We start from the raw sequence: 21814 nt of genomic DNA, 5'->3' as shown, positions 1-21814 counted from the left end.
AGATGAAGCCTTTTTAGATGGCATGACTTTGCTTGATGCTTTTCCAGCTGTTCGCCCAGCTGCTTCACCAGAACAAACACAATGCTGCATTTATTCAGCGCTAGTATCAGAGACGCAGACATATTCTTCTTCAGCTCCAAAACGACCAGCTCAGGAGGGGAGCTGGTCCTGTCCACAGATGTAACCTCATATATGGACTTCATGTAGTCATATAAACTGGGGATAGCTGAGTCGGGCTCTCATTAAGTCATCATTAAACACAAAATAAGTCTGGAGGTTTTACTGGATTGACACTTTCTGCTGGTTATGAAGAAAATAGGCTCACCACAGCATCAGTGGTTCAACTTCCAGTACAGCTGCTTCGGATGTTTCAGAGTAATCGGGTCAGTGCTGGTTAGTGGAGTAAACACACACCAGCTCAAAGGTCAGAACTTAGTAAGTAACACCTGCATGTGGATGTCAGGAAACACTACTGACCAGCAACACTCTAGGACACTTAAAATACTGGTGAATTGTTTCTAAGTGCAGTGTTATTTAATCATATTATTCCCACTTGATCATACAAAGATGATGATGACGTCTGTAATAAAAACAAAAACTAACAGGCTAAGACAGCACCATGTGAAATAATGAAAAATTATACCTTATATGAATTTTTGAGGTTCAACACTTAATCAAAGTTGCTCAAAAAATGCTTTAAACCAGCTTAGAGCATGGTTTTCTGTCCACTTACTTTAGTTCTTGGAAAATAATTAGGAAGAATAAGGAAGAGACGTGTGGCACCAACTATCGCTGGATGGAGCATATAATAATAATAATCTCTCAAATATACCAAAAAGATGCTATTCTGAATCATTTTTTAAATGAAATTTGATTACTGGAGATCATATCGAGAACCCCATTTGGTGTTTTGCAACCCACAGAGGGAACCATATATCTTGTTGCAAGGAGGATTTAAGTTTTAAGTCTATTGTGTTTCTTCTTGTGATGTATTGTCATCTTTCACATTAACCAAGCATTTCTGTCACTTTTCTGTTCAATCTATGCTCACGTGGTGTGCAGTTGCTCATTGGATTTAATGTCTTAAATGTAAAGACTGTAGCGTGTAAATTAATTGTAGCCTACTAATTAAAACATTCGGGAGACCCATTCTCTATTAGAATATATGCATTAGGTAGGTTATGCTTCTCTTCCCGTTTCTAAAAGTTTTCTCATAGTTCCCCACTTTTTTTTTTTTAACGCGTCCCAAAGGATCTCATTTGAAAACAAACGCCGTGTCCTGCCTTAGCCGGCAGGGGGCGCTCGTAGTTTGGGAAAGAGGTGCAGACGTAGCAGCCTTGTGTTTATTTACATCGGTTTTTACCCCTAATTTATTTTATTTCTGGGCGGACAACCTGGTCAGCTTGTGGCTAAAGGAGTCCCACACCAAAAAGTAATAATAATATTAATAATAACAAAAAATAAAGCACAACACTCTCCATGGCTTTCATATTATGTACAGCCGCTGAAAGCCGACCCCTGGGGACTTTTTCCCTTTTTTTTAAAGTTAACCCCTGCATGTACAGTATGTCTGCCTGTGCAGGCTGTATTTACTTGCAATGCAATGCCCGCCGTGTGAGGATATGTGCGTTTGGAGGGTGATGGTGGTGTAGGGTGGAGAGGAAAATTGAGGACACCGCCACTAGGGAGGTAGCCGAGGTCCGCTCCGCTCGGGGTCTGCGCGACCGACACCATCGCGTCATTAAAGTTAATCAGTCTTGTTTTTTCCCCCAAGCTTTCTCGAAACGAGGGAAGCCTGACTGCTGGATTCGCTGCTGTCAGCTGCTGCTGTTGGAAACGATTTGCATGAGCGTGGGGAGCTTTAACTAACCCTAACAAACCCCCCACCCCTTCCGGCGGAACCGAACTCCGGTGTCCGCCTTTTCGCGTTCTCCCTGGCCATTATTTTATTTACTAAATGCTCATATCCCTCCGCCGGGTCAGAGAGTATTTGGAAGAAATTGCTAAACGGTTTAGGTGTTATTTATCCGCCACGTCGCCTCGTCCATGTTGCTCACACGCACACCGAGCTCTTGAAATACCCCACTTTCGACAAGCCAGGAGGATGTAAAGCCTCTTTGCCTGCTGTAGATCTGCTTGGGAGAGGTGGGTCTAGTTTTTTTTTTTTTTTTTTTAAGAGCCTAGAGGGGGCTGTGCTTCGGTGCCACTTATCATTAGATATGGCCACCGTTACAGAGTACGCCGAAGCGTCATCTTCAACTTAAATTTTATGATTTCCCTCGGATACGTCCCAGTTCGGTCCGGGCGGCGGGCAGGCGGCTGTTTTCGGCGAGCCGATGCTGGTTCTTAGGCGCTCCTGGGGCCGCTTGTTACTGCGTGGCAGGCCGGTTGCGAGAGTCTCCGAACTGGCCGCTTCGGCTTGTCGCAGCCGAAGAAAATAGGACCAGTTGCCGAAGCCAGCGGTCGGGGCTCCCGAAGCCTTTTTAGCTTCGCACTTTCCCTGAGGATTTGAAGTTTCGGCAACGGGGGTGGTTATCCGTACAGCCGCATGCGTTTCAGCTTTTGTTTGTTTTTTAACGTGAGCGATATACATATATATAAATATATTTCTTTTCCCTGGGTGGCTAACATGAACTAGCTGTGTGTGTGTTGCCCCCCGAACTCGACAGCTGTCATTGGAGAAAAGGAAAGTGATCCCCGCAGATGCCACACTGAAAGCGGGTTTTTTTTTTTGTTTCTTTTTTTTTTTGGGATTTACATCAGTCGCTTTCTTTTCCCCCATCAAATGGGCCAAGTTGGGAATAACATTGCGACGCCGGAATACCACGATGTGCGCTGTGCATTTTTGAGAACTGCGGTTCTTGTTTCATTGGAGAGCAGCTAGCTAGCTCAGTTAGCTTTGGCTGGCTGGCAAAAAAAAAAAAATAGGAAAACGTTTCATCCCACCCAGTATTTTTTGGGACATGAAGAGGATAATTCGCTGTCCATAGGGCCGGAAGGTGAGCTGCAGTGTTAACTTTTTTTGCCTTTTTTTCCAAGCTAGCTGGGTTTGTTGTCTGTATTTCGCCCCCTTCCAACATTATCCTCCGGTCTGATGTTGAACGGGAGGCGGGGGGTTTCATGACTCAGACTATTCAACGGAACGGAACGGTGAACGAATCGGTTCATTGCAGCTGAGACACACCGAGAATTATGATTTTTTTTGTGTGTGACGTCTGCTTTAAAGCAATACGATAAATTATCAGTCCACGTATGTGTCAGCTAAAGTGAAAAACGCCAATGTGTAGCGTTTTTTCTTCTTCTTTTACTTGGCGTTGTAGTTCCTCGGAACAGTTCCGTTTCATTGAATAGACGGAGCCTTTGTGTGGTCGGGCACACAATCCCGATCCGCTGCCTTGTACTCTGGTGTGTGTGTGTGAGGTTGTGGTTAAAGTTGCATGTAAAACTTGCCGTCATCCCCACACTTTCATATTTGGCGTCAGCAACTGGGAAACCAGGCGCCGAAGCGTTAATTTTCAGCTTCTTTTTTTTTGTTTTTGTTTTTTGCCACTGGTGGCAGTGATACGACTTGGATCCATTGGTAACCTGTTTGCTGTGTGAGAACCCTTTTCAGAGTTGCCTCCCTCGAAACTGAATAAAATCCCCAGCATGGAGTTTGGGTTAGATGAGGGGGGGGGGGGGGTCGACGGTGACTGTGTTGCTTTTAGCCGGCGTGTGGAGCGACACAACAGGCTAGCAGAGTTAGCTCCGTGCGGCTGCTTTGTGCCCCAAGCTCGGCTTAACAAAAGCTACAAAAAGCTACGGCTAACATGTTTTAATTTGTACCCCTGGTGGTCGTGACTGCCCGCAGGACCCAACCATCTCGTGCACTTAATAAACCATCTCTGTTGATGAAATGATCTTAATCAAACTCCGTTTTTGTGGACTCTCTGCTTGCATTCAGAGCTCTCAGACTAGCATGACCACCTGTTTCTTTTTGTTCAACACTGATTTTTTGGAGGGACTCATTGTGTAGACATCCAGCCAGTTTAATGAATTATGGTCTAAAGTTATTTGTGTGTGTGAGAGAGTACCTTTTGTCTCCAGATCTTGATGACTGATGAAGGCTGAAACGAACATGAGAGAAGAAAAACTAAATTAATCCAGCAGTGAAGGATGAATTGGACCGTGGTGATGCTTGAACTGTAATTTCTCGAACTCTTGTGTTGTTTTTATGTCTGTTCTTTAACAACATATAAAGTGGAGTGGTTCATTTTTGCAAGCCCGCTCTTGTCTCTTGTGTTTGCACCTCAAGTTTTGAGCCATGAAAGGTCGGGCAACGGCGACGTCGTGAGAGCCAAGTCAAAAACCAGAGCAAACGCACGTTTCCGATCTCGGCAAACAGGACGATTTCTTACCGAAATGATACGTTTTGAGGTGTCAGTGGTGTTTTATGTCAAACTCACTCTCCAGAACCCAACGTCTCTCTAAATGCAGAGCTATTAGCAATAAATTTGGAGGATATGGGCCCTTTTTATAAACTGCTTTGTTCTCATCTTATCTGTTATTACTAAAGACAGACCACTTAACAAATAATAATAATAAAAACATTGGCTGTGCCTGTACTTAATCGATTAGCAAGTAGGAACATGAAGATGAAGCAGGTGCTACAACCGGCCTATTGTTGTCTACAGTTTAATATATTTATGCAAGAATCTTCTTCTATATAGTATTTTTAAGAGCACAAGTTCTTCTACAGGTTGGTAAGAGTATATATATATTTTTAAAGATTGGCATTGGTAGTAGACAAAGTCATTGGTCAATCTTTAATATTTCCAATTTTCTTTCTGATTTATAGAAGTTTGTTGTACGTCGACCACCATTATTATCCCCTTTCAGTGTATGGTAAATGTGCTTTTATGAAGTATGTGGCTCGGGTTGTATGGTATCACATACAGCTGCACGGCATTAGAAGAACCTGCGATGTGGAGTATTCCTGTTTAATAATTGCAGCGATGATATCAGCTGTGATAACTCGCATTTTTCCTCTTTTCTCGCTGCCACGTAAACCAGGTTTGAGCATCGAGGCCAACTATATCCTGTTGGATTGATTAATATGTTATTAGCAGCAGAACCTGAAGGCTTAGTGCTTGACGTATAAAAGCCGACGATTTGTTGCAGTCCTTTGCAATACCAATGTTGCGACGACGATAAATCTGCAGCCCCGGTGTCGCACAAAAAGTTGAGCATTGTTCAGGTTCTGCTCATTTAAAACACGTCAAGCCATATCATGTCCTAAAATTCGCAACTCGTGACTAGCAGCCAACAGCGTTTTATGCAACACTTTTATTATTATTTTTATTGCAGCATTTTCTTTCTTTTTTTTTTTTTAAGCTTGTAAAAGTTTGATTTGACTTTATCATTGCTTTAAAAACAAACGTGCATGGTATTAAACTGCAAACAAGATCCTGCAAAGACAATCCTCTCCTGGTTTTGCTTTTTTTTTTCCTCCTCCTGAGTTTAAACTAAAACTGAAAACTCTAGGACTTTGATTTTCATGACTCATCCTGAAACTTAGTCTCGCTATTGACTGATTAAATTGCAGTTTGGTACAAACAATCTTGTTTTTCTTGTCTGAATTTTTGCACTTATTTATTTATTTATTTTTCTAAAGACCAACTCCCTTAATAGTATTTCTGTGGAAACTGTGGTATGTCGGCTGTTCGGTGCTCTTTGTGGGTTTTATAAAAAGTGATGAGTTTTCGGAGAACCTTCATTTTTTGATTGCCGTCTTTCAGTGATTCTTTTCAGGTTGACCCTGAAAAAGGTCAGAAAGTGATGCGTTATTGAATAAAGATTAGACTGTTGTTTTGTTTTTTGTTTTTTTTATTCTGCTTTATTATTTAGTAAGTTTTTGGAGTACCCTGGAAGTCAGCCTTGGTTTTAATAAACAAGTGTAAAACCTTCAAGTTCAGACCTTGGATATATAACAACCGTCGAAGCATATTTCTAGCAACTCGGACAGGCTTTTTGGTTTTTATTTTTTTGTATATTAGCCACTGGCTGCCTGTATTTCTGAAGATCGACCGTAGAAATATTGGTCGACGTGTTGTTAATGTATTTATAAACGTTACTTGCAGGTCCTTTAAACCACACAGGCACTGAGAGCTACACTGCTGTAATATTTGACTATTTAAAATTGCATTTACGAGAAATTTACATCACAAATAAGTCTGCAAAAAATGAGAGCGATTATTTGACGCTCACGTTAGCGTCCTTGCCAGCTGCAGAGTGGCTTCGGCTTCTTTGCTTCTAGGGACGGGCTCAAAAGTAACGGACATTTTTTATATTTAACCTACATTGAAACAGAGAAACAAAACAGTGTTTCTCTTATCCAGACAATTAGATGAAGCAATATGTTCAAACTGTCAGGAGACTCGACAGTACACGGGAGGTGAAAAGAAGGCCGCTTGTCACATCTGAGGCCCAGGCAGCAGACGGACTCGCTGCTTTGACCACATCTGGGATGTCTTTACACCAACCTGCAACGTTGGTCTCCGCGGTGCTGCTGTACTCATCTGTGGGGCAGTTTTATCCTAGTGAAACTGAAAGGTTTTTGCTGCAGTTCGGCCGTACGTTTACACGACAACAGCAATCGGATTCTCAGACACCGGAACCTTTTTAAACCCTGGTCTCAGAGCGGAGCTTTTCAGATACTCCCCGTTGCGAAGGAAGCCGCCACGAGTGAAATCGCACATACGCTCTATGGACGGCTGCAGGGCGATTAGATCAACAGCAGTAACAATGGCAGATAGCAGAGGGCCGTTTGTGCTACTTACCCTTTTCAACATATAGCAGCAACACAGCTTCATTGTAGGTCCAAATATAGATACGTAATTTCGCCATTTTGAATCCATTTACATGCTTGAGAGAATGGTGTCAGCGCCAGCTAATGGTCTGGCATGGAAACTACAGCAGCTTGAACAGATACAAGATTACCGTGTAAAAGTATAACCTGCAACAAAGTCAAAACCTGTGACGTTTCCAGGAGATCGGTCACGTGCAAACACAGCCTACGACTGATGTTAATGCTGAAGTTTGAAGGCGAGGTTTCCTCCCCACATCTGTCGCTGCCTTGTCGCTGAGCTCGGAGACCTGCCACAGAGCCGCACCGCTCGGGTTATACAACAGTTTCTGCTTCTCTGTGTGCAAGGAAACTTGTCGGTCCGTCCAGTTGGACTGCAGATTCACATGTTGCTATAGAGCGAGGTTGCACTCATAACAAAAACACAACAGTAGCTTACTTTGTTCTGCGTGTGTGATTGCAGCCTTGAACAATTCATCCCGTTGGCCAAGGAGCAAATATTGGTGTGGAAAGGTGATGATATAGTTGGTCCCTGGGTTAGCTTTAAGCTTTTTTCCAGCTGATCCTATGCTCTTTTCTTTTTTTTTCTTCTTCTTCTAGCACACCACCTTCTGTGCGTTTCACCAGGTCACCTGGCTGCCTCCTCTGCCTTTTTTCAGTAAAGCTGCTCCTCTTATGACAGGAAGTCTGTACTCTTCCACAGATTATTTAAGGTTGATCTTAATTTCCAGCTTCAGCTCTCGGTTGTGTCTGAATGAATGCAGATAAAATCTTAGCCTTGGCTCTGGAGTAGGAGTAGCTGCTGTGTTTTTGTGCATTGCCATTTTTGAACCACCCATATTTAAATTTTCCTCTTTTTTTTTTTATTTTTTATAACTCATCTGCAGCCACATCAGTGGATGTAGTGGCAGTTATCTCACTACATCCAGCAACAAAACATGTTATGGCTGGCTGAAATAAACTGTCATTTATTCATTGTACTTACAAAGAGCAGAGGTGATGTCACAAAGGATTTTAAATGTAAAAAAAAAAAAAGAGCCGCGCCGCACTCTTCCCTGAAAAAAAGTCTTAATAAAACATCTTCCTATTTTCCTGACCGGCCTAATTTAAGATGCATGTGTACTCTGTTCAAGTTGTGAAACATGCTGCAGACAGCCATTATTGTTTACTCCAGATTTGTTCAAGACACAGATTTGTGTTGCTTTTGCAAACATTCTTTCTAGGACAACACACAGATATCACTGATTGTGACACATACGTTTATATAGGCGTATTGAAGCCTCCATGACTGGCTGTTTACCAAAGTTTCGCTCGAGGCATTTTCTGATCATCATTATTATTATCATCTCGATAATAAAACAAGTAATGTTTGGGCATTTTTATTTTACTGACAGTAAGCCATCCAATATATACTGATGGGCGGTTTTCTCCATATTCCTTTTACAACATTTAGAGCAAGATTAAGCATCACAGCACTGGTTGAGAAAGTACAGTTCTTTCAACAACGTACGCAACGACACTGCAGAGCAAGCAGAGTGACAGCAGTTCGTTGGTTAGCGTAGCGCCACACGTCTCACCCCCACACTCTCCATGTCAGCTCTGTGACTACCTCCCTTGCTTGGTTAGAGGCGTAACGATGTTGGATCGGCTTCAACACCTATCCCACTGCTGTCAGATTCGCACATGATGCTGACGCAGGAAGGAGGTGTCTCAAGCCTGGCTTGAAAGTTTGGTGCGGAAGGTTTTGGTTTTTTGCTTGTGGACTTGTGATTCAGTAAAATCACCATTTAACGTTGCTGTAATTATGCTTTTTTTCCCTTTAAGCCGCATCGACCTATGAGAGTGGAAAACCTTTAATTAAAGCATAGAGTTTAGAAATTGCCCAATTGTTCAACTCTGTGACACATCATGTGATATACTGTATGGGATGTAAATTATAATATGCACACAGATACAGTCATGGTGACAAATTAAATACCCCCTTTTGGATTTCTAGGTTTGACATTTAAAACCCCCCTGGACCTCACCATGTCATAAATTTAGGTTAATACAACCCAGTTGAACCTCAACTCATAACCTATAACCTATAACGCTGTAATTTATTTAGCAGAAACTAAGCCAAAATACAGAAGCAGTTTGGAAACAAGAAACGGGCACACGCCATGTTTTAACTGGTAACTACCTTTTGTGGTTATAACTTGAAGAATTTATAATCTGTGTGCCCTTATCAGTTTGTGGTATCACTTTGCTTGACTTTTGGTGTTTAATCTATTTATTGAGGTTGAGTTTTTTTCTTTTTAAATCCACAACTATGGTCTCACCACAGCATTTCAATCAGGTTGAAGTTTGGACTTTGACTTGGCCATTGAAGCACCCCGTTTCTTTTTTTTTTCCCCAGCTATTTAGTTGTAGATTTGCTGGTGTGTGTTTTGGATCACCGTCCTGATGCAATACCCATTTTCACCGACGCTATAGCTGTCGGAACAGGACAGATGGCCCTTGCGTCTGACTCTAAAATACTTTGGGATACAGTGGAGTTCATGTAAGACTCTGTGACTGCGAGGGTCCCAGGTGCTGCGGCTGCAAAACGAGCCCGAATCATCACTTGTCACACGTCTGTGCTTGACAGTTGGTATGAGGAGTTGATATGCTGCGTTTGGTTTTTGCCATAAATGGCATTGTGCACTATGGCTAAATATTCACTCTGGTCCTTTTTGTTCCAAGGACATTGTAGCGTGTGCAGATGCAGCTTTGCAAATTTTAGATGTGTTGCAATGTTGTTGTTGTTTTTTTCTGTGATTATTTTTTTTTTCTTTCATACAAGCCATTCTCATTCAGTCCTTTTTAATTGTACCATCATGAAGCTTAAATTTTTACATGCTGTGGGAGATGAAGCTCTGGGGATATTTGTGTTTATTCTGACCATAGCATGGTGTAACCTTTTGGTTGAATCTGCTGGGACGTCCACAACTGGGAACATTGACAGCTGTCTTTAGTGTTTTCCTCGACTGAATAATCTTTCACTGTAGAAAAATGGGCTTTCAATGGATTGAAATGGCCTTGTAACTATAGAAGCACTGATTGCGGTTTTCTTAGATGATTCAGTGGCGGTATAAAGTTTTAAAGATCTATCCTGCTGATTTTGATCTCTCAACAAACCACAGCATACTGTACATGTGCATATATTCCTCTTTGCTAATTTTCAAATGAACCACCTTTAACTTGTTCATTTCTTGAGGTTATTACATAAAGTATGAGGAAAATATACTGCTTTCAGTAGATTTTGTGATTTTTGTTTACTGCACAATCATAATATTGCTGCCATTGGGATTTTCCAACTTAACCCATGAAATGAAGAGGTTCCTTTGTTTTCTCATGTTGTCTTACCTGTATATTTGGAAGTGATTAAAAAGAAACACTATTAGGAAGACACAAACTCTCAGCTGACATTAAACACACATAAAAGGCTCTTGCAGAAAACACTTCAAGCCGGGACTTCTGGTGGTCTTGGTGTGATTTCTGAACGGGCCACGGTGATGACAGAGGTTGAAGCTAACTCACCCCTGATGCATCTTTGGTAGAAACGGAGCTGAAACGGTCAACATGTGAAAAGGCTCAGTAATGTGATTAAATGATGACATATGGTCTGTGTGACCAGCCTGCTGCGGAAATAAACAAAAATAAACGGGTTTATTACTTGATGATGACACACAGGAACTTTGCATTTAGTAAAAAAAAAAAGTGCTAAACTGAGTTAATCTGTCGTGTTTTAAAAACGATGCAAAGGAGATGTCCACGGCCCTTTTGGTTCCGCAATGCTCACTTAATTTCTGAAAGCTCATGTCTGTGCAGCACACAACCTCCTCCGTTGGCGATTTACGAACGGCGAGAAGCAGCAAGAAGACAGACTGGTCTCTGCAGCCATTTCGTGGAGTTGTTCTGTGAAAAACCCTGTAGGCTCGCAGTGTGACAGGGGAAACACCATTTTACCATCACTGAATTGAAGCAAATGCAAGTTGTTGTAACTGTAAACATGACAAAATTCAACTGGATTTTCGTAACTATTGAACTAAAAGCCATATTTACATTTTTTCTCGACTGCATATTACAAGCCACAAAGTAGGCAGCTCTACATGAATTAGGCATCTGTTTCAGCAGCTGGCACTATTAGGGAAGTCTGTAGACCATGTGTTATTGAGCACCAGACATAGGTGTACCCAAAAAAAATAAAGAAAGAATGAAAAATTGAGCACCTGATCTATAAGTTATCAGCTAAGCTGAAAAATCAGTGGATTCTAGGCGCCTGCCAAGCAATCAGTCCGCCTACTCATAGCACTTGGTAGATTGGTGTGTAGTAATAATTGCTTAGCTAAATTACTGAGTTTTCATCCTTGGCATTATGTTAACATATACCTAAATGCTTCAGACCAGCATACACCTAACACTTCTTGTAGAAATGTGCTCACAAGTGCTGATAAGTTGATTAAAAGTATTTGATCGAAAGCTCTTTGCTGTTACTCACCTTCATGGGGAGGGTCTGAGTATGTTCACAGGGCTGTACTGAGCGTATCACCAGGACACATTTCGGTATTTAATCAGAACAAAAGAGAGAATCAGTAATGCAATATCAGTAGTCACTGAAACATAAAAACCGGTGTAGACTCTCTGTCATCCAAGACATGACAAATCCAAAAAACAAACTTTTATTCTGCAGCCGAATAGAACAGCTACAGAATAGAATTCCAGTTGTTTTTGTCTTTTAACCTTTTTTGGATTATATAATGTTCATTACCAAACGCTCAGCTTTCTTGGTATTCTACGTAGAAACTTATTTAAAGCAACATCCTGGTTCAGTAGCTCTTGGAAGGAGTGCCTAGAGTCATTATGTAGGTGTCAAATATTTCACATACATTTATGTCTCCAGCAACCCTATAGCTAAAATATATGTAAACAACATGATGTCCCAATGAAGTTTTACCCAACCAGTTCTTCCATTTTCTGCGATTTGAGAACCTTTTAAATTAAAATCAAATGGCGTGCGGATCACCGCCTGTTTTCCATTTTTTACAAGCTTTGATTATTTGCCGTATAAAGCTTGTATCGTCTTGTCTTCGTCTCGCTTCTCAGAATGTCATCAAAGGATAAGACTGTGGAGCCCTCTGACCAGGGACCCTCACCGCCGTCCAGCAGTGCAGGGGCTACGTCCACAGGAAGTCCTGCCCTCGCAGACAAGCGACCACGTGGCAGGCCACGCAAAGATGCCGCTCCCATCCTACCCCAGGCACCGCCCTTGTCGACGTCTAAGAACAAAAAGAAGTACGGTTCTATCTATTTGTCATTATTCAAAAGAATCATTTTGCATGTTTACAATGTAAAAGTTTGTCATTTTCATTGGATTAGTGGTGCAACTAATGTAGAAATAAAATATAAGACTTGTCAAATTGTTTGGTTGTCAGGTTCCAGTTCTTTAGGAGAGGGGACTAAGATGGGTAGAAATAAACAGTGGTACTTATTACCTACTTACACAGAATGGCAGAGTCACTAAGGTAGTCTGTAAAACTCAAAATAAATCAATATTAAACGTGATACAAAAATGAGATCAACTGGGATAAACTGAGTTACTGTGTAGTAACCAAAAGCCCTAGTTTTAACACTTAACCACCTAATTCTTACTTAAAATTGTAGGTAATTACAAGTATGTGGACAACAAATAAACTTAATTTAAAACAGCAATACCACATATACTGATACAAGTACTAGTACATGCCTTTGCACTTCCTACAATTACTTTAAAAATTTGTTTGAAACTCATTTGAGCTTACTTTTCGTGTTACCTCCTCAAACAGAGCCAGGACGGCAATAGTCTTTTCTAAAATCGTTCATTGATGAGGGGTGAGATTGTCAGGAAGCTCATGCTCAGATCCGTATATTCCCAAGGCCTCTTCTCCTCAGTGAGAGGCAGCAGCCGTTTTAGGATGCTAATAGCAAACTCTTTGAACGCGGCGTCGTCATTGTTTGGGTTTTCTTTTAGATGTCTTCTCAGATTGCTTGTGTTGAAAGCGACAGATTTTTGTCCTCTTCTTGACAGCTTTGCTGAGCATTATTTGCAATCCGTTGTACTTTTGTCGCCATCGTTCCCTTTGAAATACGTCTGCACAGCTTCCTCTTTGTCTTCTTGTGGTGGCGTTTATTGGCATTTAGCAAACAATGCTACCACATCGCTGCATTACCACCAACAACTGGTAAGGAGTGTGGATCAGGGTAGCCAACGTCAAAAAAACCCACACAAAAACTACCTTCACACGGCTGACATTTCTCTCCCTTTACAACATGACTGCTCAGCTGAGAGGTGAATGTCACACCGCCGTAAAGTGGTATCAGGTATTGTGGTATCGAAATACTTTTATGAGCACATGCATGATATTGGACTCATACCCGATACTGGTACTCGCTTTTATGTTTTCTCCTTGTTTGTGTATGTTTCAGTCGTGGTTAGAACTCCATGTTATGTGCGGTCCTTTTCAGCTCATTGATTCCCAGTGAATCCAGTTCCTCTTGAGGCAAACAAGTCACAATTCCACTCAGTCATAACTCTATACGTTTGTATAGGTGCTCCATAAAACAATTCCAGCAAGGGTCATAGCTCTCTCGTTTGTTTTTTTCTCTGACTTAATCCTAATGTGCTGTTCTAAATGAATCATATAATCCATTGCATGGAGATGAGGCGTTGATGCCACAGGCAAGGAGTTAATTTGGTTAATTTGCTTGATTTTGATTAACTAAACATGAATGACCAATCAACAGAAAATTACTGTTTACTTGCTGTGTTTGTAATGGCGATTGCTGTGTTTTTTGTCCTGGCATGAGATTACCTGAAGAATATTGTAAAGCTCAGTATAGATGCCACAATTATTCGCTCCATTGACATAAATATAAAACATCTCTAGAGCTCAATAAGGTGTTCATGTTCAGTAAAAAACACCATCCGCTTAATCATTCTTCAGAGCTTGGTGGGCTTTATTTGGTTTCCGTTACTGCTCTACATCATTAAAACTACAGGCCAGCAGAGGGATTGGTATTGTGTCTTCAATCTAACTGCCTAGCAATTAAGAAACAGTTCTAACTTTAATAGATCTGTGGTGAAACGAGCTTCTTGGCTTCATGCGCTTTGCACAACTCCACATGTCTGTGAATTAAACTTATGGAAATACCCTTTATTAGGGTCAATCATGCGCTCCTTCTGTGTGTACCAGTATTGATCTTTCAGCGGAGCGTGTGAAAAAAGAGGATGTGTCAGATATTCTCAGAGACCGAGTTGGGAAAATATCGGATTTGCCCAAGCGTCATCTGCCGGGCGGTCCGTTTCAGAGCGGCGCGATCCTTGCCAGGTTTTCTGGGCAGCTCTCTGCAAGCTGGGACTACTTACCACAGCATTATTTTCATCTTTTCTTTTTTCTCTCTCCTCTCCCTGTGGTGGGACTGTGAGGAGGGGGTAAGTTGTGCACAGTATAGGGTTGAACACTATTCTTGAGTGTTTATTAAGGGGGAAAACGGCCTGTTTGGATGCTGAAATTTGACGCTTTAAGCACGGTTCTATGTAGTTACGCATGAATGTGTTGTAGGAGGTTATGTAAAGATGTCATCACCGCCTATATTGTTGTGCATGTGCCCTGTGTGGTGTTGTTATATGAAGATTTCTCATACAGCCTAAATCAGAAATGCACAGAGCGTCTTTGGCCCAGAAATATTTGGAAGCATCACACATTAGTTGCAAACTTTTTAAAAAATGGACTGTACTTAGCATGATCACTGTAACTATCTGATGCAAAAGGGAAGCGGTGTAAAGCTCCACAACATGGCATTCACTTATAAAGGTTTTAACGTTTGTGTTGTTGTAGATGCCATAAATTTACAGTTCAGTGGGCCCTCTGTTGCAGCAATCTCCTCAACAGAAACCTAAAATTCACACCTATTGTTATCCTGTTTACTCTTTAGAAAATCTGCCAACCTATTGTATTCAAATATATATATTTTTCCCTTTCCGAATAATTTTCATATTTTTCTCACTGTTACTTAAATTCGCCTTCCTTGTTTTAAACATAATCAAGATGATGCTGTAACGTATGATACAGCGTATAACTGAAGATAACCTCTGCTTTGCCAGAAAACTCTGGATTATTTGTGACGTTCTGCTCCTACTCATATTTATTCCCTAGTTATCATTACGTTATCAGGGGGTATATGGTTTGGTAATTTCAAATTACAGGCTGACTATACACAAAGTTTTGTAAAATATGATTGCCAGAAGGGTAAAAAAGGGGGCTGGGAGAAGAAGATGTTTGCATCTAGGGTAGAGCTTTGTGCTCTGAATGTTCCTTATTTGAATATTATTTTTAAAATAACCTCTAGGAGATAATTGTGTTGATTTGTATGTGTGTAAAACTAAACTCAGACATGGATAGCTGAAGCTATAAGCAGTCAAATTTAATAACATGTCTACGTATTTTAGTTCCGATTTATATCTGATATCATATCTGGATTTCATGTACCATCATTTGCACTTTGCATATTAACAGACATTCAAAGTTGTTGTAATGTCCCAGTGTTTGTTTGTATGTTTGTATTTGCAAACTACTCACCTAAATCACAAGAACATGAATAAAATCAGTAAAATCAATAGAAGAGGAGTCCCTGTGCATACCCATCTTATTGGTGACGATGCTGAAACTGCCTTTTGATTATTGGCTTCTCATTGGTCAGTTAAGCAGGGAAAAATAACACGTTTTTACTTCAAATTGAAAACCAAATTCAACTCTATGCTTTGACTGAGCCTCAGCCCAACATCATGGGTTAAACTGGTTTTATTCAACCAATTATTTAAACTTTAAGCGTCAAGTCAAATGAGTCTTTATTGAAGGAAGCGCTGTCTCTGTGACTTTAGGAAATAGTCAGATTGCGGACATAACAGGTAGCTTTCAGGCTGCTCTTGCGTCCATTTTTATATCTTTTCCCCCAGCAGACTTGCCGGCACAGTCCTGCAACAACTCTATATGTCAGCTACACTTTGGCATAGCCAACGTGTACTCAAAAACATTCGTAAAAATTGGGATTTTTAAAAAATGTCTTGATTTGGACTCTATCACTTGCATAAGAATGGTTATCAAAATAGCTGTGTTCTTTAATTATTTGGTGTAATTAAGTTGTTTCAAATTTGGGCACGCATAAATCACAACACGATCTAAAATTACAGCAAAGCAACCCTTGAGCCCTCATTTTTTCTAAGACCAGTTTAATTCTGGTTGTTTGTCTCAGCATTCAGATATTCATGTACAGCGTATGACTCAGACTTTTAGGTAATTATGTTTTCAGCCAAAATATGCCAGAGGCTTCTTCTGTCATTCCTGTGTTTTAGGTTTGCTTCCTATGGAAGTCATTTAGAGGGAGGGGTTGATTTGGCTTTCAGCCATTTGTGATTTCTCTCTCTAGTGGCACTGAAAATTACCCCACCGCCCCCAATCTCCTCCCTCACTTCCAACCCCGTGTATCCTCCTGAGTGCCCCTGAGACGCGCTGCTCTCATTTGGGCTGTTTTTGCTCCCCCTGTTTAGCATGCTAACAGTCGATGTTGCTATTTAATTTGTATCCATGATAATTATCCTGTCAACATGCTGCTTCCAAAATTAGGTTAATTCAGTTCCCATTGGACAATGCTGATAAAGAAAGAGCTTCTCCGTACTGTACGTGAACAGGGGGCATCTCCACAAGTCGAAATCCTGCCGAATGGTTGGGAAGGTAGGCAAGGTTGTCTGATATGACAACGTTGAACATTAGAGCCACGGTTCATTTGTGCTGGCAAAAATAAAGAAATCCTATTTTAGTAGTCTTGATTGTGGTAAACAAGGATAGGTTCATATTCAACAATACACCAACTAAAATTCATGATGATGTCTAAATCATGTTTGAAGGAGATATTGATTAATCTGTTAAGTTCAAATTAGGAATCTGGAAGTTTTGGTCAGCTGTAAAGACGTAAAAATTTTCTCAGTTGTGGTCAGACACTAACTTGGAACATGTCTAAGGTAAAATGTGACAAACCGTTTATTTTTTTTTAAGTGTAGACTGAATTTATATAAAATATACAGGATAAATAAAATTCAGAGGCGGTTTGCTGCACAGTTATAAATTACCTTACATATATTTAGATGGGTCTTTACCATTTTAGAAACATTACCACTACTGTTTTGTGCACCAGGCTATGCATTTTTTGTACACCTTACATTTATGTACTTTATTTTAGCTGTGACGTTTGGTGTTTTAGCCCTCTTCTTGACGTTTCATAATTGTTTATTTCTGGCTCAGTTCCCAACTTTCCATTCCCAATATGCATTTTTTTTTAATATATATTTTTTCATTTTATTTCTGATACTGATAACTCTAATACCAGTCTGTGTTGCACCCCCCTCCCACTACCAAGCTTCTGCTTTGCCCGGGGCTTAAGTGCTTTCAATAATAACCACTGGCAGCTGTAATTATATTTAACTAATTTATGGCTACACCACAGCTCTCCTCTCCAAAAATCTGTTTGTGTTCTATTCAAAATCTGTCCAGTCCCCCCTCAAAAAATAGAATTCCCGTCTGATCTCTTTTTACTTTGTCTGTCTGTGTCTCTTCCTGACTGTAGGGGTCGCACCAGAGGGAGGCTTGCTGCGGATGAGGAGGACAGTATGGATGGTACTGAGATAGCAGAGTCCGCGGACCCCCAGGACACAGGTAGGACTTTGTGGACCCCTTCTGGATCTATTATACACGCGTTGGTTTTTATTGAGGGTGATCCAGATTGGAGCATCCAGGTAGCCTCATGCAATAAGTGCTTCAGAGTGTTTCAGTACCTGTAGTGGGGTCCTCTCAGTTGGAGATCAGTGGATGAGAGCTTTTTCTTCGCACCCCATGCTTCATCTTTAGGGCTGTAATTGAAAGGGTTTAAATTGAAGTGTGAAGCTGTATTTGGTGTGGGTTTTCTTTTTTTCTCTTCTCGCTACTTCCATCTCTCCTTTTTGCCCTGAGATTGGCATTGAGGTGCAGTGGGAAAGAGCCCAAGGCTAATGCCCTCTAAAAGCTTTTTAAAATCCCATCAGTCTCTCCAGACCCATTTATGTGCCTTTTTATGTGTGTACATCAGATAATGTGACCACGGCTCCCATTCTCATACATCTCAGTGCTTCCCCATTGCTGTGCCTGAGATATTGGGGATTGTGAGTCTGCAAGTGTTTTTTTTTTCTTGCATTTTACCCTTTGTCAACTTTTTCTTATGTGGAAGACTCAAATATGGCTTTTGGTTCTCTCTGTGACTCCATCTGGCTTCAGGCTTTTGATGAAAAATAAATAAATAAATAAATGTACGAACTTGTACTGTTTTTAAGTAACATCTAGGTAGCTGAGCTGAGCATTCTGTCACAGCTTTCAAAACTCTGTTGTTGTGTGTTGCTGCTTAAATTTTCCATTTTACATCAAGAAACATTTTAATCGTATTTGTTTATAGCGCAAGATATTTCTCTTGGAAACATGGAGATGGTCATGTCTAAATACTGCTGTTTCACAAAAACAAAGGTGATATCCGGCTTCCTGCGCCACTCTCCTATAATTTGATTGGAAGGTTTCTTCCTGAGGTGCATTTGGTCCCGTGTTATTTCACGGGATGAGGCAGACTTGTTGCAGGATTGGCCTAATTACGCATCAATAAAATCTTAATAAAATTCTCCCCGAGTTAAATTCTCTGCGAGAGACTTTTGGGGCGATGTTTCATGTGATTATCATTGTAAATTGAAACTTTTTGGGAGTTAAATTAAAAGTAGCCGCGATAGTGTCAGAATTGATCACGTTCGGCAGTAATTTTAAATCTCATTACGTTCAACGTTTAGACACGGGATAATTTTTGTGCCTCAGTTCTTTTTTTTTTTTTTTTATTTCTTTATTTGCACAATAAGAAAAATACACAACAAAATAAACAAAAAAAACAAAACCAAACAACATTATATTCTACATTACTTTACATCATAAAAACCAATGTGCCGGAGAATCGCCAAAAAACCCTCTAGGAGCTTGAAAAGCGGCAATCTCCATTTAAACAAATAATTTAAAAACATTTATCTATTATAAAAATACAGTGTTAAAAACATTTCTTTATATAAACAATTTAAAAAAAAAACATTTAATAAACAAACCCATATGGGAAATTCAAACACATCAGAAGCAACGATTTGACTCTCTGATTAAACTGTTCTTTAGAAACCTCAATGAGGGATTTAGGAAGACTGTTCCAAATCTTTGATCCTCTGTATAAAACACTAAACTGTGCTTGAGTTATGCGAGAGTATGGAGGTCTAATAAGACAACTACCACGAGTCGAATACTGGTGAAATTCATTATTAAAAGTAAAAATATTACAGAAATGTTGAGGAAGTAACTTTTTTATAGAACTATAAACAAATAAAGTAATTTGAAATTGATTAACTTGATAAACAGTTAAAATACTTGCCTGATCAAACAACAACTGTGAGGGGTGTCTACGATTTACACAAAATATTATTCTTAAAGCTCGCTTCTGTAGTCGAAAAATAGATTCTAATTTGGATGGATGGGTTGCAGCGTTGTACAAGAATTGACGTTCCCGGTGGGTTTCCTTCAATCAGAGCTGTAAGCAGTGGATCCCCGCGTCTGTTGTGGACTTCAAGAAACTGTTTAGACTGCAGCCAAATGGCGTCTCAAGAAGGGGGGAATCGCTGATATCTGTTCACCGTCCAAAACCGAATAAACCGCAGCGCTCACCAGTTCACAGGAGGACAGTCAATGTGGAGCTCCTTCCTATTTGACTTGTTCTTATTTTATTATTTTTTTGTTATCGCAGAAATGCAAATCCAACAGGTGGAGTCTTTGGAAGTGGTGACCAGCGAGGTGCCAGAGGAGGACAAGGCCTCTTCCCCTCCGGGTCAGAGCCCTCCAACAGAGAGTTCAGCCTCACCATCTGTCCCAGCAAGTCGAGAAATCAAAAGCAGGTCAGAAACACTAAACCTGCCCTGACACGTCATTGTTTTATAAGCCAAGAGCAGTGCGGAGCGAAATATTCCCGCGCGCGTGCAGATGTGTGTCCTGGCCGTCGGTGTAATGTGAACATACATGAGAAGTCATTAGCTGGTAGATGCAGCGCTCCCCCTCTCAGGTGCCACTTTGTAAAAGGTTGTCATCAATCTTGCGGCCTGTCTGTGCTGTTGATGTCGTCAGTCGTGGGCACATCAGTAGTATTTCCTCTGATTTTTAAAAGGCACATCTTTACACTTAACAACGGTTGTGGTCAAATGAATCAAGGTTTGCAGAAATGCATAATTTGAAGAAAACTTGCAGATTGAGTTTTGCTAAATTAAACAGCGAAGCATTTTTCCCATTTTTAGTATAAATAAAAACAGCATAAAGTTTTTTTTTGTGTGCCAGCCTCCCTCCCAGCTCTCTGAGCTTCTGTACGTTGCCTCTCTCAGGCCTATTCCCATAAGCGAGGGGCCTTAATTCATTATGACGTGCATTGCACTGTTTTTAGTCACAATAGGTATGTATAATTAAACAGCCCTTACCGCCCGTTCTCCTGCTTTCAGTGAGCGTCTCTGTGCCTTCTGTTACTGCGGTGGTCGTAGCCTTCTGGGTCAGGGGGATCTGCAAATCTTTAGCGTCACGTCTCAGCATGAAACGCTCTTCAGCCATAACAGTGAAGGAGGCTTGGCAGGCGACGGCAGCGATGGTGACAAAACCGCTCAGCCTGGAGAAGGCACCTCAGGACAGAAGGAAAAGAAGTAAGTACAGTTGGTTTTTATAACGCCGGCGTCAAAAATGGTTTGTTCCTCTGGAAATCAAAGCAATCCTCGAGACCCTAATTGTTAATGAACTCAGAGTGATTAGATCAGGGGTGTCAAACCCAGTGACGCAAGGGGGACAAAATGAAAAATTTGGTCCTAGCCAAGGGCCAATTACGATCAATATTTATTAAAAGTTACATAAATTAACCTTGGTTTTAGATGTAAATGTTAATTTTTTAACATTAAAACAGATTTTTTTTTTAAAAAGCCATCAACAAAAACCTGATCATACAGAAATTAAAACTATATATTGTTGGCTTGTGAGTCACTGTCAAGAGAAAACTTCACTGATTAGGCTCAGTTTTTTTTAAGCAAAATAAGAATCAGAGACTCGATCTGTCCCAGACTAGAGGGCCGGGCTGAATGAAATTTAAATGTTATCTTGGGGACCGGATGAAATGTTACAGAGGGCCGGATCTGGCCCACGGGCCTTGAGTTTGACACGTGTGGATTAGATCTTTCATATGAACTTGGATTTATTAGTGGTGTAGAAGAACCTTGTTCCTACCGGGTTCACTGGGTTGTCATGGGTAGTCCGAGTCATACTGATCTGGCTGCATCCCAAGGAGTAGGTAGTTAATTTATGAGCTTTTGGTTTTACCAAAAACAATACAGTTGTGAGAGAGATGGTGACTATTGTTTACAAAATTAGATTAATCATATTCTGTAAACACTATGCTCTGGAGGTTGTATGTCGTGAGCGTGCAATCGTGTTTTGTTTTTTTTGAACATCACATGGTTTTAGTGTGTTTACTGAAACGCAGGTCTTTTTATATGCTAATGCTCCCACTCCTCATTTTCTGTGTGGTATCACTTAGAGAAGCTCATCCATTTCAACAGCTTTTATGAGACAGAACAGCTAGCCTCTTGTACACACGCCATACAAGATGGCCCTTTTCCTCCTCCTCCTCTTCCTCCTCCCCCTCCCCCACAGCCTTTATCTGCTCTTTAACAAATTTTTTTTTCTCCCCCCCCACCCCTACTTCATTCTCATTACCTTTTACATCTCCGTTCTTACTCTACTGGCTGTCGTTTCTCATAAAATTTTCCTTTTTTTTTTTTTTTTTTTT

At 40.7% G+C, this 21814-nt stretch overlaps 1 protein-coding gene across 9 annotated transcripts in view; it reads left to right on the top strand.

Moving 5' to 3' along the window:
* Positions 1-2014: 2014 nt before the first annotated feature.
* kmt2cb (lysine (K)-specific methyltransferase 2Cb) overlaps positions 2015-21814 on the top strand; it is a 66356-nt gene continuing 46556 nt past the window's right edge. For 6 of the 9 annotated variants that reach the window (XM_037981787.1, XM_037981788.1, XM_037981784.1 and 3 more), the window contains exons 1-5: positions 2208-2999; positions 11972-12160; positions 17525-17613; positions 19748-19895; positions 20487-20681. In XM_037981787.1, the coding sequence (XP_037837715.1) occupies positions 11973-12160; positions 17525-17613; positions 19748-19895; positions 20487-20681 (620 nt within the window). In that variant the 5' untranslated portion in view covers positions 2208-2999; position 11972. Of the gene's footprint in view, positions 2146-2207; positions 3000-11971; positions 12161-17524; positions 17614-19747; positions 19896-20486; positions 20682-21814 lie in introns of those variants that run through there. The other 3 variants (XM_017422441.3, XM_025007290.2, XM_017422446.3) reach the window with 3 other exon arrangements.

The sequence above is a fragment of the Kryptolebias marmoratus genome, linkage group LG20 (genome assembly GCF_001649575.2).
Source record: "Kryptolebias marmoratus isolate JLee-2015 linkage group LG20, ASM164957v2, whole genome shotgun sequence".
NCBI lineage: Eukaryota > Metazoa > Chordata > Actinopteri > Cyprinodontiformes > Rivulidae > Kryptolebias > Kryptolebias marmoratus.
The sequence above is the reverse complement of the archived record's forward strand: the minus strand, read 5'-3'. Positions and strand labels throughout refer to the sequence as shown.